Source organism: Ranitomeya imitator, chromosome 1, assembly GCF_032444005.1.
Source record: "Ranitomeya imitator isolate aRanImi1 chromosome 1, aRanImi1.pri, whole genome shotgun sequence".
In the NCBI taxonomy this organism is placed as follows: Eukaryota; Metazoa; Chordata; class Amphibia; order Anura; family Dendrobatidae; genus Ranitomeya; species Ranitomeya imitator.
This window is the reverse complement of record NC_091282.1, coordinates 1,201,201,678-1,201,217,635: the sequence shown is the minus strand read 5'-3', so window position 1 is coordinate 1,201,217,635 and position 15,958 is coordinate 1,201,201,678. Positions and strand designations below refer to the sequence as shown.

The 15,958-nt window shown below is 50.2% G+C and overlaps 2 protein-coding genes across 3 annotated transcripts in view; one reads left to right on the top strand and one right to left on the bottom strand.

The window, feature by feature from the left end:
• Nucleotides 1-14,484, bottom strand: part of FAM53A (family with sequence similarity 53 member A) — an 87,734-nt gene extending 73,250 nt beyond the window's left edge. Inside the window, exon 1 of one of the 2 annotated variants that reach the window (XM_069744900.1) lies at nt 14,406-14,484. The gene's annotated coding sequence lies outside the window, so the exon portion shown is untranslated. Of the gene's footprint in view, nt 1-6,642; nt 6,712-14,405 lie in introns of those variants that run through there. The other variant, XM_069744901.1, reaches the window with a different exon arrangement.
• Nucleotides 3,313-4,552, top strand: LOC138657078 (uncharacterized; the record flags this gene model as incomplete). Its single annotated transcript, XM_069744600.1, has 2 exons — nt 3,313-3,624; nt 4,262-4,552. Coding segments are annotated over 2 exons (603 nt in total), but the record flags the coding sequence as incomplete, so codon positions are not given.
• Nucleotides 14,485-15,958: the final 1,474 nt, after the last annotated feature.

Genomic DNA, 15,958 nt, shown 5'->3' with positions numbered 1-15,958 from the left:
AGGAGGAAGGGAGAGAGGGGAGGAGGAAGGGAGAGAGGAGGAGGAAGGGAGAGAGGAGGAGGAAGGGAGAGAGAGGAGGAAGGGAGAGAGAGGAGGAAGGGAGAGAGGGGAGGAAGGGAGAGAGGGGAGGAGGAAGGGAGAGAGGGGAGGAGGAAGGGAGAGAGGGGAGGGAGAGAGGGGAGGAAGGGAGAGAGGGGAGGAAGGGAGAGAGGGGAGGAAGGGAGAGAGGGGAGGAAGGGAGAGAGGGGAGGAAGGGAGAGAGGGGAGGAAGGGAGAGAGGGGAGGAAGGGAGAGAGGGGAGGAAGGGAGAGAGGGGAGGAAGGGAGAGAGGGGAGGAAGGGAGAGAGGGGAGGAAGGGAGAGAGGAGGAAGGGAGAGAGAGGAGGAAGGGAGAGAGGGGAGAAAGGGAGAGAGGGGAGAAAGGGAGAGAGGGGAGGAAGGGAGAGAGGGGAGGAAGGGAGAGAGGGGAGGAAGGGAGAGAGGGGAGGAAGGGAGAGAGGGGAGGAAGGGAGAGAGGGGAGGAAGGGAGAGAGGGGAGGAAGGGAGAGAGGGGAGGAAGGGAGAGAGGGGGAAGGGAGAGAGAGGGGAGGAAGGGAGAGAGGGGAGGAAGGGAGAGAGGGGAGGAAGGGAGAGAGGGGAGGAAGGGAGAGAGGGGAGGAAGGGAGAGAGGGGAGGAAGGGAGAGAGGGGAGGAAGGGAGAGAGGGGAGGAAGGGAGAGAGGGGAGGAAGGGAGAGAGGGGAGGAAGGGAGAGAGGGGAGGAAGGGAGAGAGGGGAGGAAGGGAGAGAGGGGAGGAAGGGAGAGAGGGGAGGAAGGGAGAGAGGGGAGGAAGGGAGAGAGGGGAGGAAGGGAGAGAGGGGAGGAAGGGAGAGAGGGGAGGAAGGGAGAGAGGGGAGGAAGGGAGAGAGGGGAGGAAGGGAGAGAGGGGAGGAAGGGAGAGAGGGGAGGAAGGGAGAGAGGGGAGGAAGGGAGAGAGGGGAGGAAGGGAGAGAGGGGAGGAAGGGAGAGAGGGGAGGAAGGGAGAGAGGGGAGGAAGGGAGAGAGGGGAGGAAGGGAGAGAGGGGAGGAAGGGAGAGAGGAGGAAGGGAGAGAGAGAGGAGGAAGAGAGAGAGAGGAGGAAGAGAGAGAGGGGAGGAAGGGAGAGAGGGGAGGAAGGGAGAGAGGGGAGGAAGGGAGAGAGAGAGGAGGAAGAGAGAGAGAGGAGGAAGGCACAGAGAGGAGGAAGGCACAGAGAGGAGGAAGGCACAGAGAGGAGGAAGGGACAGAGAGGAGGAAGGGACAGAGAGGAGGAAGGGACAGAGAGGAGGAAGGCACAGAGAGGAGGAAGGCACAGAGAGGAGGAAGGCACAGAGAGGAGGAAGGCACAGAGAGGAGGAAGGCACAGAGAGGAGGAAGGCACAGAGAGGAGGAAGGCACAGAGGAGGAAGGGACAGAGAGGAGGAAGGGAGAGAGGAGGAAGGGAGAGAGGAGGAAGGGACAGAGAGGAGGAAGGAAGAGAGAGAGAGGAGGAAGGAAGAGAGAGAGGAGGAAGGAAGAGAGAGAGAGGAAGGAAGAGAGAGAGAGAGGAAGGGAGAGAGAGAGGAGGAAGGGACAGAGAGAGGAGGAAGGGACAGAGAGAGAGGAGGAAGGGACAGAGAGAGAGGAGGAAGGGAGAGAGGAGGAAGGGAGAGAGGAGGAAGGGAGAGAGGAGGAAGGGAGAGAGGAGGAAGGGAGAGAGGAGGAAGGGAGAGAGGAGGAAGGGAGAGAGGAGAAAGGGACAGAGAGGAGAAAGGGACAGAGAGGAGAAAGGGACAGAGAGGAGAAAGGGACAGAGAGGAGGAAGGCACAGAGAGGAGGAAGGCACAGAGAGGAGGAAGGCACAGAGAGGAGGAAGGCACAGAGAGGAGGAAGGCACAGAGAGGAGGAAGGCACAGAGAGGAGGAAGGCACAGAGAGGAGGAAGGCACAGAGGAGGAAGGGACAGAGAGGAGGAAGGGAGAGAGGAGGAAGGGAGAGAGGAGGAAGGGACAGAGAGGAGGAAGGAAGAGAGAGAGAGGAGGAAGGAAGAGAGAGAGGAGGAAGGAAGAGAGAGAGAGGAAGGAAGAGAGAGAGAGAGGAAGGGAGAGAGAGAGGAGGAAGGGACAGAGAGAGGAGGAAGGGACAGAGAGAGAGGAGGAAGGGACAGAGAGAGAGGAGGAAGGGAGAGAGGAGGAAGGGAGAGAGGAGGAAGGGAGAGAGGAGGAAGGGAGAGAGGAGGAAGGGAGAGAGGAGGAAGGGAGAGAGGAGGAAGGGAGAGAGGAGAAAGGGACAGAGAGGAGAAAGGGACAGAGAGGAGAAAGGGACAGAGAGGAGAAAGGGACAGAGAGGAGAAAGGGACAGAGAGGAGAAAGGGACAGAGAGGAGAAAGGGACAGAGAGGAGAAAGGGACAGAGAGAGGAGGAAGGCGCAGAGAGGAGGAAGGGGTAGAGAGAGAGGAAGGGGCAGAGAGAGGAGGAAGGGGCAGAGAGAGGAGGAAGGGACAGAGAGAGGAGGAAGGGACAGAGAGGAGGAAGGGACAGAGAGGAGGAAGGGACAGAGAGGAGGAAGGGACAGAGAGGAGGAAGGGACAGAGAGGAGGAAGGGACAGAGAGGAGGAAGGGACAGAGAGGAGGAAGGGACAGAGAGGAGGAAGGAAGAGAGAGAGGAGGAAGGAAGAGAGAGAGAGAGGAGGAAGGAAGAGAGAGAGAGGAGGAAGGGAGAGAGAGAGAGGAGGAAGGGACAGAGAGGAGGAAGGGACAGAGAGAGAGGAGGAAGGGACAAAGAGAGAGGAGGAAGGGAGAGAGAGAGAGAGGAGGAAGGAAGAGAGAGAGAGGAGGAAGGGAGAGAGAGAGAGGAGGAAGGGAGAGAGAGAGAGGAGGAAGGGACAGAGAGAGGAGGAAGGGACAGAGAGAGGAGGAAGGGACAGAGAGAGAGGAGGAAGGGACAGAGAGAGAGGAGGAAGGGACAGAGAGAGGAGGAAGGGACAGAGAGAGGAGGAAGGGACAGAGAGAGAGGAGGAAGGGACAGAGAGGAGGAAGGGAGAGAGGAGGAAGGGAGAGAGGAGGAAGGGAGAGAGAGAGAGGAAGGGAGAGAGAGAGAGGAGGAAGGGACAGAGAGAGAGGAGGAAGGGACAGAGAGAGAGGAAGGGAGAGAGGAGGAAGGGACAGAGAGGAGGAAGGGACAGAGAGGAGGAAGGCACAGAGAGGAGGAAGGCACAGAGAGGAGGATGGCACAGAGAGGAGGAAGGCACAGAGAGGAGGAAGGCACAGAGAGGAGGAAGGCACAGAGAGGAGGAAGGGACAGAGAGGAGGAAGGGACAGAGAGGAGGAAGGGACAGAGGAGGAGGAAGGGACAGAGGAGGAGGAAGGGACAGAGGAGGAGGAAGGGACAGAGGAGGAGGAAGGGACAGAGGAGGAGGAAGGGACAGAGGAGGAGGAAGGGACAGAGGAGGAGGAAGGGACAGAGGAGGAGGAAGGGACAGAGGAGGAGGAAGGGACAGAGGAGGAGGAAGGGACAGAGGAGGAGGAAGGGACAGAGGAGGAGGAAGGGACAGAGGAGGAGGAAGGGACAGAGGAGGAGGAAGGGACAGAGGAGGAGGAAGGGACAGAGGAGGAGGAAGGGACAGAGGAGGAGGAAGGGACAGAGAGGAGGAAGGGACAGAGAGGAGGAAGGCACAGAGAGGAGGAAGGCACAGAGAGGAGGAAGGGACAGAGAGGAGGAAGGGACAGAGAGGAGGAAGGGACAGAGAGGAGGAAGGGAGAGAGAGGAGGAAGGGAGAGAGAGGAGGAAGGAAGAGAGAGGAGGAAGGAAGAGAGAGAGAGGAGGAAGGGAGAGCGAGAGGAGGAAGGGAGAGAGAGAGGAGGAAGGGACAGACAGAGAGGAGGAAGGGACAGAGAGAGAGGAGGAAGGGACAGAGAGAGAGGAGGAAGGGACAGAGAGAGAGGAGGAAGGGACAGAGAGAGAGGAGGAAGGGACAGAGAGGAGGAAGGGACAGAGAGGAGGAAGGGACAGAGAGGAGGAAGGGACAGAGAGGAGGAAGGGAGAGAGAGGAGGAAGGGACAGAGAGGAGGAAGGGACAGAGAGGAGGAAGGGACAGAGAGGAGGAAGGGAAAGAGGAGGAAGGGAGAGAGGAGGAAGGCACAGAGAGGAGGAAGGCACAGAGAGGAGGAAGGCACAGAGAGGAGGAAGGGACAGAGAGGAGGAAGGCACAGAGAGGAGGAAGGGACAGAGAGGAGGAAGGGACAGAGAGGAGGAAGGGACAGAGGAGGAGGAAGGGACAGAGGAGGAGGAAGGGACAGAGGAGGAGGAAGGGACAGAGGAGGAGGAAGGGACAGAGGAGGAGGAAGGGACAGAGGAGGAGGAAGGGACAGAGGAGGAGGAAGGGACAGAGGAGGAGGAAGGGACAGAGGAGGAGGAAGGGACAGAGGAGGAGGAAGGGACAGAGGAGGAGGAAGGGACAGAGGAGGAGGAAGGGACAGAGGAGGAGGAAGGGACAGAGGAGGAGGAAGGGACAGAGGAGGAGGAAGGGACAGAGGAGGAGGAAGGGACAGAGGAGGAGGAAGGGACAGTGGAGGAGGAAGGGACAGAGGAGGAGGAAGGGACAGAGGAGGAGGAAGGGACAGTGGAGGAGGAAGGGACAGTGGAGGAGGAAGGGACAGAGAGAGAGGAGGAAGGGACAGAGAGAGAGGAGGAAGGGACAGAGAGAGAGGAGGAAGGGACAGAGAGAGAGGAGGAAGGGACAGAGAGAGAGGAGGAAGGGACAGAGAGGAGGAAGGGACAGAGAGGAGGAAGGGACAGAGAGGAGAAAGGGAGAGAGAGGAGGAAGGGACAGAGAGGAGGAAGGGACAGAGAGGAGGAAGGGACAGAGAGGAGGAAGGGACAGAGAGGAGGAAGGGAAAGAGGAGGAAGGGAGAGAGGAGGAAGGGACAGAGAGGAGGAAGGCACAGAGAGGAGGAAGGCACAGAGAGGAGGAAGGCACAGAGAGGAGGAAGGCACAGAGGGGAGGAAGGCACAGAGGGGAGGAAGGCACAGAGAGGAGGAAGGCACAGAGAGGAGAAAGGCACAGAGAGGAGGAAGGCACAGAGAGGAGGAAGGGACAGAGAGGAGGAAGGGACAGAGAGGAGGAAGGGACAGAGAGGAGGAAGGGACAGAGAGGAGGAAGGGACAGAGGAGGAGGAAGGGACAGAGGAGGAGGAAGGGACAGAGGAGGAGGAAGGGACAGAGGAGGAGGAAGGGACAGAGGAGGAGGAAGGGACAGAGGAGGAGGAAGGGACAGAGGAGGAGGAAGGGACAGAGGAGGAGGAAGGGACAGAGGAGGAGGAAGGGACAGAGGAGGAGGAAGGGACAGAGGAGGAGGAAGGGACAGAGGAGGAGGAAGGGACAGAGGAGGAGGAAGGGACAGTGGAGGAGGAAGGGACAGTGGAGGAGGAAGGGACAGAGGAGGAGGAAGGGACAGAGGAGGAGGAAGGGACAGAGGAGGAGGAAGGGACAGAGGAGGAGGAAGGGACAGAGGAGGAGGAAGGGACAGAGGAGGAGGAAGGGACAGAGGAGGAGGAAGGGACAGAGGAGGAGGAAGGGACAGAGGAGGAGGAAGGGACAGAGAGGAGGAAGGGACAGAGAGGAGGAAGGGACAGAGAGGAGGAAGGGACAGAGGAGGAAGGGACAGAGAGGAGGAAGGCACAGAGAGGAGGAAGGCACAGAGAGGAGGAAGGCACAGAGAGGAGGAAGGGACAGAGAGGAGGAAAGGACAGAGAGGAGGAAGGGAGAGAGGAGGAAGGGAGAGAGAGGAGGAAGGGAGAGAGAGAGAGGAGGAAGGAAGAGAGAGAGAGGAGGAAGGGAGAGCGAGAGGAGGAAGGGAGAGAGAGAGGAGGAAGGGACAGAGAGAGAGGAGGAAGGGACAGAGAGAGAGGAGGAAGGGAGAGAGAGAGGAGGAAGGGACAGAGAGAGAGGAGGAAGGGACAGAGAGAGAGGAGGAAGGGACAGAGAGAGAGGAAGGGACAGAGGAGGAAGGGACAGAGAGGAGGAAGGGACAGAGAGGAGAAAGGGACAGAGGAGGAAGGGACAGAGAGGAGGAAGGGACAGAGAGGAGGAAGGGACAGAGAGGAGGAAGGGACAGAGGAGGAAGGGATAGGAGGGATAAAGGAGGAAGGGAAAGGAGAAAGGGAAAGGAGAAAGGGAAAGGAGGAAGGGAAAGGAGGAAGGGAAAGGAGGAAGGGAAAGGAGGAAGGGAAAGGAGGAAGGGAAAGGAGGAAGGGAAAGGAGGAAGGGAAAGGAGGAAGGGAAAGGAGGAAGGGAAAGGAGGAAGGGAAAGGAGGAAGGGAAAGGAGGAAGGGAGAAAGGAAGGAAAGGAGGAAGGGAGAGAGGAGGGGAGAGAGGAAGGGAGAGAGGAAGGGAGAGAGGAAGGGAGAGAGGCAGGGAGAGAGGCAGGGAGAGAGGAAGGGAGAGAGGAAGGGAGAGAGGAAGGAAAGGAGGAAGGGAGAGAGGAAGGTTTCTTTTGACACCTATAGTCGATTTTACCATGTGAGCTGCAGGGACAGAGATAACTATTGGTGGCTGTAGAAGCAGTAGATAAAGAATCATGTACACAGAGATATTGCTGATAGACAGGAGAGATACATCTAGAATATCGTCCTTAATTTTGCAACGCACCAACTAACAGGACGCAGATACCAGTGATTACACGCTTCCGGGAGACGTGGGACACGGTGCAGGGTCCAGCTGTAGGATGAATAGATTGTGAGCTGTTCAGGTAAATTCAATAATACAATAACCAAACTTCTAAGGCAAATTTTTGCAGCAATTATCCCGGATTCTAGAAATCTATGCAGCCCATCTGTAATTAGGAGCGGCTGGGATTACAGTGGCCATGCCCCATCCATATGCTCCTGCCCTGCCCGCTGCTGTGAGATTAGAATAGTGGAGCAGGGCACAAACCACCAGGCCGAGAGATGACAAGCATAAAGGCCGGGAGCACGGGCCGTGCTGTTATGATGCAGCATGGTGAGGGTTAAGCATAGGTGTGTGGTGACCCCGCCACCATTCCTGTGGGCCCAGGAGAAGAGTTTATGAAAGCAGCTGCTCAGGCGTTGGGTTACACGCAGTAATTCAAGCCCTGGTGCTTAATACTCAGGAAGTAGCTGTGCAATCCACTGACTGGGCAGGAGGAGGCATGAATGGAGGGCCGAGGGGGCGCAGAGACCGGCCACAAACCGATGGAGACATTAGATGTGGAATCATACCTCTATGGGGCTAGGAGGAGTCCGCAGAGCGCAGGCCGGGACCGGCGGGAATGTCACACATCACAAGATAGATATTGGATGATAGGCAGATATTAAGAGGTTTCCCAAAAAAATATGCAGAGCAGCGGTCAGGTCAGTAGCCCATCACTGCCGGGCCAGAACCCTGCGAAACCTCCGACCCATCGCGTCATATTGGCGCAACATTTGAATCCAATTTATACCACCTCACGTCATCTCCCAGGCCCAATATCTACCTATACTAGTGCATAGAGGCAGGGGTGCAAGGGTTACACTCACACCCGGGCCCTGGAGCCTACGGGGCCCTAAAAGAAAAAAAAAAGACTACTGCTATTAAAGATTTAAAATATTTGGGGGCCCCGTTGGAGCTTTCGCATCAGGGCCCATGAGTTTCGAGGACAAATAAGGAACAGATCGATATATTTATGTTAGAACAGGAGGAAAGAAAACATCTGCAAGCAGAGAGCTCCGCACCTGGCGTGCACCCAGATATAGAGAGTAGACCCAGATATAGGGTGCACAGAGATATAGAGAGCATATGCAGAGTGCACAGAGAGAGTAAACCCAGATATAGGGTGCACAGAGATATAGAGAGCATATGCAGAGTGCACAGAGAGAGTAAACCCAGATATAGGGTGCACAGAGATATAGAGAGCATATGCAGAGTGCACAGAAAGAGTAGACCCAGATATAGGGTGCACAGAGATATAGAGAGCATATGCAGAGTGCACAGAGAGAGTAAACCCAGATATAGGGTGCACAGAGATATAGAGAGCATATGCAGAGTGCACAGAGAGAGTAAACCCAGATATAGGGTGCACAGAGATATAGAGAGCATATGCAGAGTGCACAGAGAGAGTAGACCCAGATATAGGGTGCACAGAGATATAGAGAGCATATGCAGAGTGCACAGAGAGTAGACCAAAGATATAGGGTGCACAGATATAGAGAGCATATGCAGAGTGCACAGAGAGTAGACCCAGATATAGGGTGCACAGATATAGAGAGCATATGCAGAGTGCACAGAGAGACTAGACCCAGATATAGTGTGCACAGATATAGAGAGCATATGCAGAGTGCACAGAGAGAGTAGACCCAGATATAGGGTGCACAGAGATATAGAGAGCATATGCAGAGTGCACAGAGAGTAGACCCAGATATAGGGTGCACAGAGATATAGAGAGCATATGCAGAGTGCACAGAGAGTAGACCCAGATATAGGGTGCACAGAGATGTAGAGAGCATATGCAGAGTGCACAGAGAGTAGACCCAGATATAGGGTGCACAGAGATATAGAGAGCATATGCAGAGTGCACAGAGAGTAGACCCAGATATAGGGTGCACAGAGATATAGAGAGCATATGCAGAGTGCACAGAGAGTAGACCCAGATATAGGGTGCACAGAGATATAGAGAGCATATGCAGAGTGCACAGAGAGTAGACCCAGATATAGGGTGCACAGAGATATAGAGAGCATATGCAGAGTGCACAGAAAGAGTAGACCAAAGATATAGGGTGCACAGAGATATAGAGAGCATATGCAGAGTGCACAGAGAGTAGACCCAGATATAGGGTGCACAGAGATATAGAGAGCATATGCAGAGTGCACAGAGAGAGTAGACCCAGATATAGGGTGCACAGAGATATAGAGAGCATATGCAGAGTGCACAGAGAGTAGACCCAGATATAGTGTGCACAGAGATATAGGGAGCATATGCAGAGTGCACAGAAAGAGTAGACCAAAGATATAGGGTGCACAGAGATATAGAGAGCATATGCAGAGTGCACAGAAAGTAGACCCAGATATAGGGTGCACAGAGATATAGAGCATATGCAGAGTGCACAGAGAGTAGACCCAGATATAGGGTGCACAGAGATATAGGGAGCATATGCAGAGTGCACAGAGAGAGTAAACCCAGATATAGGGTGCACAGATATAGAGAGCATATGCAGAGTGCACAGAGAGAGTAGACCCAGATATAGGGTGCACAGAGATATAGAGAGCATATGCAGAGTGCACAGAGAGAGTAGACCCAGATATAGGGTGCACAGAGATATAGAGAGCATATGCAGAGTGCACAGAGAGTAGACCCAGATATAGGGTGCACAGAGATATAGAGAGCATATGCAGAGTGCACAGAGAGAGTAGACCCAGATATAGGGTGCACAGAGATATAGAGAGCATATGCAGAGTGCACAGAGAGTAGACCCAGATATAGGGTGCACAGAGATATAGAGAGCATATGCAGAGTGCACAGAGAGAGTAGACCCAGATATAGGGTGCACAGAGATATAGAGAGCATATGCAGAGTGCACAGAGAGTAGACCCAGATATAGGGTGCACAGAGATATAGAGAGCATATGCAGAGTGCACAGAGAGAGTAGACCCAGATATAGGGTGCACAGAGATATAGAGAGCATGTGCAGAGTGCACAGAGAGACTAGACCCAGATATAGGGTGCACAGAGATATAGAGAGCATATGCAGAGTGCACAGAGAGAGTAGACCCAGATATAGGGTGCACAGAGATATAGAGAGCATATGCAGAGTGCACAGAGAGTAGACCCAGATATAGGGTGCACAGAGATATAGAGAGCATATGCAGAGTGCACAGAGAGTAGACCCAGATATAGTGTGCACAGAGATATAGAGAGCATATGCAGAGTGCACAGAGAGAGTAGACCAAAGATATAGGGTGCACAGATATAGAGAGCATATGCAGAGTGCACAGAGAGTAGACCCAGATATAGGGTGCACAGAGATATAGAGAGCATATGCAGAGTGCACAGAGAGAGTAGACCCAGATATAGGGTGCACAGAGATATAGAGAGCATATGCAGAGTGCACAGAGAGTAGACCCAGATATAGGGTGCACAGAGATATAGAGAGCATATGCAGAGTGCACAGAGAGAGTAGACCAAAGATATAGGGTGCACAGATATAGAGAGCATATGCAGAGTGCACAGAGAGTAGACCCAGATATAGGGTGCACAGAGATATAGAGAGCATATGCAGAGTGCACAGAGAGAGTAGACCCAGATATAGGGTGCACAGAGATATAGGGAGCATATGCAGAGTGCACAGAGAGTAGACCCAGATATAGGGTGCACAGAGATATAGAGAGCATATGCAGAGTGCACAGAGAGAGTAAACCCAGATATAGGGTGCACAGAGATATAGAGAGCATATGCAGAGTGCACAGAGAGAGTAAACCCAGATATAGGGTGCACAGAGATATAGAGAGCATATGCAGAGTGCACAGAGAGAGTAGACCAAAGATATAGGGTGCACAGATATAGAGAGCATATGGAGAGTGCACAGAGAGTAGACCCAGATATAGGGTGCACAGAGATATAGAGAGCATATGCAGAGTGCACAGAGAGAGTAAACCCAGATATAGGGTGCACAGAGATATAGAGAGCATATGCAGAGTGCACAGAGAGTAGACCCAGATATAGGGTGCACAGATATAGAGAGCATATGCAGAGTGCACAGAGAGAGTAGACCCAGATATAGGGTGCACAGAGATATAGGGAGCATATGCAGAGTGCACAGAGAGAGTAAACCCAGATATAGGGTGCACAGAGATATAGAGAGCATATGCAGAGTGCACAGAGAGTAGACCCAGGTATAGGGTGCACAGAGATATAGAGAGCATATGCAGAGTGCACAGAGAGTAGACCCAGATATAGGGTGCACAGAGATATAGAGAGCATATGCAGAGTGCACAGAGAGAGTAGACCCAGATATAGGGTGCACAGAGATATAGAGAGCATATGCAGAGTGCACAGAGAGAGTAGACCCAGATATAGGGTGCACAGAGATATAGAGAGCATGTGCAGAGTGCACAGAGAGTAGACCCAGATATAGGGTGCACAGAGATATAGAGAGCATATGCAGAGTGCACAGAGAGAGTAGACCCAGATATAGGGTGCACAGAGATATAGAGAGCATATGCAGAGTGCACAGAGAGACTAGACCCAGATATAGTGTGCACAGAGATATAGAGAGCATATGCAGAGTGCACAGAGAGAGTAGACCCAGGTATAGGGTGCACAGAGATATAGAGAGCATATGCAGAGTGCAGACCCAGATATAGGGTGCACAGAGATATAGAGAGCATATGCAGAGTGCACAGAGAGACTAGACCCAGATATAGTGTGCACAGAGATATAGGGAGCATATGCAGAGTGCACAGAGAGACTAGACCCAGATATAGGGTGCACAGATATAGAGAGCATATGCAGAGTGCACAGAGAGACTAGACCCAGATATAGTGTGCACAGATATAGAGAGCATATGTAGAGTGCACAGAGAGACTAGACCCAGATATAGTGTGCACAGATATAGAGAGCATATGCAGAGTGCACAGAGAGAGTAGACCCAGATATAGTGTGCACAGATATAGAGAGCATATGCAGAGTGCACAGAGAGAGTAGACCCAGATATAGGGTGCACAGATATAGAGAGCATATGCAGAGTGCACAGAGAGACTAGACCCAGATATAGTGTGCACAGATATAGAGAGCATATGTAGAGTGCACAGAGAGACTAGACCCAGATATAGTGTGCACAGATATAGAGAGCATATGCAGAGTGCACAGAGAGAGTAGACCCAGATATAGTGTGCACAGAGATATAGGGAGCATATGCAGAGTGCACAGAGAGAGTAGACCCAGGTATAGGGTGCACAGAGATATAGAGAGCATATGCAGAGTGCACAGAGAGTAGACCCAAATATAGGGTGCACAGAGATATAGGGAGCATATGCAGAGTGCACAGAGAGACTAGACCCAGATATAGTGTGCACAGAGATATAGAGAGCATATGCAGAGTGCACAGAGAGAGTAGACCCAGGTATAGGGTGCACAGAGATATAGAGAGCATATGCAGAGTGCAGACCCAGATATAGGGCGCATATAGAGGGCGCACACAGATATAGGGAGCATATAGATATAGAGAGTATACACAGTTGAAGAGCACACATATGAAGAACACACCTAGATAGAGGGAGCAAACACAGATATAAGCCGCAAATAGATATAAGGTGCATACACAGATGCAGAGCGCACAGATATAGAGAGTACACACAGATGAAGAGCGCACATAGGCACATAGAGGGTATACATATACAGAGAGTACACACAGATGAAGAGCACACATAGGTGTAAAGTATACACAGATGTTGAGTGCACACAGATGCAGAGTATTGCTACAAAGATGTATAGTGCACATAGATGCAGCATACCCATACATGTACAGTACATAGATGCAGCGTACCCATACATGTACAGATGTATAGTGCTCATAGATGTACAGTACATAGATCTATAGTGCTCATACATGTACAGTACACAGATCTATAGTGCTCATACATGTACAGTACACAGATGCATAGTGCAGACAGATGCAGGGTACCCATACATGTACAGTACATAGATCTATAGATGTATAGTGCACACACATGTACAGTACAGAGAGCACAGTGCACAGCTCTATAGATGTACAGGACACAGATGCACAGTGCACATAGATGCAGGGTACCCATACATGTACAGTACACAGATCTATAGATGTATAGTGCACATACATGTACAGTACAGATCTATAGATGTATAGTGCACATACATGTACAGTACAGATCTATAGATGTATAGTGCACATACATGTACAGTACACAGATCTATAGATGTACAGGACACAGATGCACAGTGCACATAGATGCAGGGTACCCATACATGTACAGTACACAGATCTATAGTGCACATACATGTACAGTATATATATAGTGCACATACATATACAGTACACAGATCTATAGTGCACAGACATATACAGTACACAGATCTATAGTGCACATACATGTACAGTATATATATAGTGCACATACATATACAGTACACAGATCTATAGTGCACAGACATATACAGTACACAGATCTATAGTGCACATACATGTACAGTATATATATAGTGCACATACATATACAGTACACAGATCTATAGTGCACATACATATACAGTACACAGATCTATAGTGCACATACATGTACAGTATATATATAGTGCACACACATGTACAGTACACAGATCTATAGTGCACATACATATACAGTACACAGATCTATAGTGCACAGACATGTACAGTACACAGATCTATAGTGCACATACATATACAGTACACAGATCTATAGTGCACAGACATGTACAGTATATATATAGTGCACATACATATACAGTACACAGATCTATAGTGCACATACATGTACAGTATATATATAGTGCACATACATATACAGTACACAGATCTATAGTGCACATACATATACAGTACACAGATCTATAGTGCACATACATGTACAGTATATATATAGTGCACATACATATACAGTACACAGATCTATAGTGCACATACATATACAGTACACAGATCTATAGTGCACATACATGTACAGTATATATATAGTGCACACACATGTACAGTACACAGATCTATAGTGCACATACATATACAGTACACAGATCTATAGTGCACATACATGTACAGTACACAGATCTATAGTGCACATACATGTACAGTACACAGATCTATAGTGCACATACATGTACAGTATATATATAGTGCACACACATGTACAGTACACAGATCTATAGTGCACACACATGTACAGTACACAGATCTATAGTGCACAGACATGTACAGTACACAGATCTATAGTGCACATACATATACAGTACACAGATCTATAGTGCACATACATGTACAGTATATATATAGTGCACACACATGTACAGTACACAGATCTATAGAAGTACAGAGCACAGCTGGGCAGCAGCTCTGCACACAGAGGACGGTGCAGGTGACAGCAGCAGTTTGTGGCCTGAGGTTACTTTGCCATCCTCTGGTATTATTGATAACCCCGCTGCTATGTGCCGCTCTGGCCGCTAGAGGTCGCCTCACAGCCCCCGTGTGTGACTAGCGCTCCTGACATGAGGTCTCCACAACAATGGGCGCCGGGCACCGGGGTCCTCACAGCGCACGGAGCAGATCCAGACCCTTCCTGCACTTATACCGGGACACTACGGAGGAAACGGACTAAGAAAGCACAACAAGCAGACAGACCAGCGAGCGCCCATCCCCCTGCTGTCTACACACCTCTGCCTCCACTGCTGTCTGTGAACTTCTGAGCTGCAGGCTTACCAGGCAGGGCGTTATAAAACTTCCGGCGATACCATAGTGAACTAGGGGAGGACAACTGAAAATGAGGTAAAATAATTAACCTTACGTAGACAAATCTGTGCTTCTTCATATAGGATTCCACTATAAAACAATACGTGGGTCACAGTCCACCGGTAGAGAAGAGGCCTCACCTTACTGGTGTCAGCAGCGAAGCGCTGGGGAGGAAACTATACACCCCTATACTGGAAATACAATAGTACGTCCCGGTCTGCAGATTATAAACAAAGAACCTCGTGGGAACCTGGGAGTCAGTAAGTGAGTGAGGAGTCAGTATGTGGGAGAGGAGGAGGAGAGGAGAGGGAGGAGGAGAGGGAGGAGGCTGCACTAATACTACTGATACTGCAGTACTACATACTGATACTACTGCTACACTAATACTACTGATACTGCAGTACTACATACTGATACTACTGCTACACTAATACTAATACTACTGATACTGCAGTGCTACATACTGATACTACTGCTATATTACTACTAATACTACTGATACTGCAGTACTACATACTGATACTACTGCTACACTAATACTACTGATACTGCAGTACTACATACTGATACTACTGCTATATTACTACTAATACTACTGATACTGCAGTACTACATACTGATACTACTGCTACACTAATACTACTGATACTGCAGTGCTACATACTGATACTACTGCTACACTAATACTACTGATACTGCAGTACTACATACTGATACTACTGCTATATTACTACTAATACTACTGATACTGCAGTACTACATACTGATACTACTGCTACACTAATACTAATACTACTGATACTGCAGTACTACATACTGATACTACTGCTATACTAATACTACTGATACTGCAGTACTACATACTGATACTACTGCTATATTACTACTAATACTACTGATACTGCAGTACTACATACTGATACTACTGCTACACTAATACTACTGATACTGCAGTACTACATACTGATACTACTGCTATATTACTACTAATACTACTGATACTGCAGTACTACATACTGATACTACTGCTACACTAATACTAATACTACTGATACTGCAGTACTACATACTGATACTACTGCTACACTAATACTACTGATACTGCAGTACTACATACTGATACTACTGCTATATTACTACTAATACTACTGATACTGCAGTACTACATACTGATACTACTGCTACACTAATACTAATACTACTGATACTGCAGTACTACATACTGATACTACTGCTACACTAATACTACTGATACTGCAGTACTACATACTGATACTACTGCTACACTAATACTAATACTACTGATACTGCAGTACTACATACTGATACTACTGCTACACTAATACTACTGATACTGCAGTACTACATACTGATACTACTGCTATATTACTACTAATACTACTGATACTGCAGCACTACATACTGATACTACTGCTATATTACTACTAATACTACTGATACTGCAGTACTACATACTG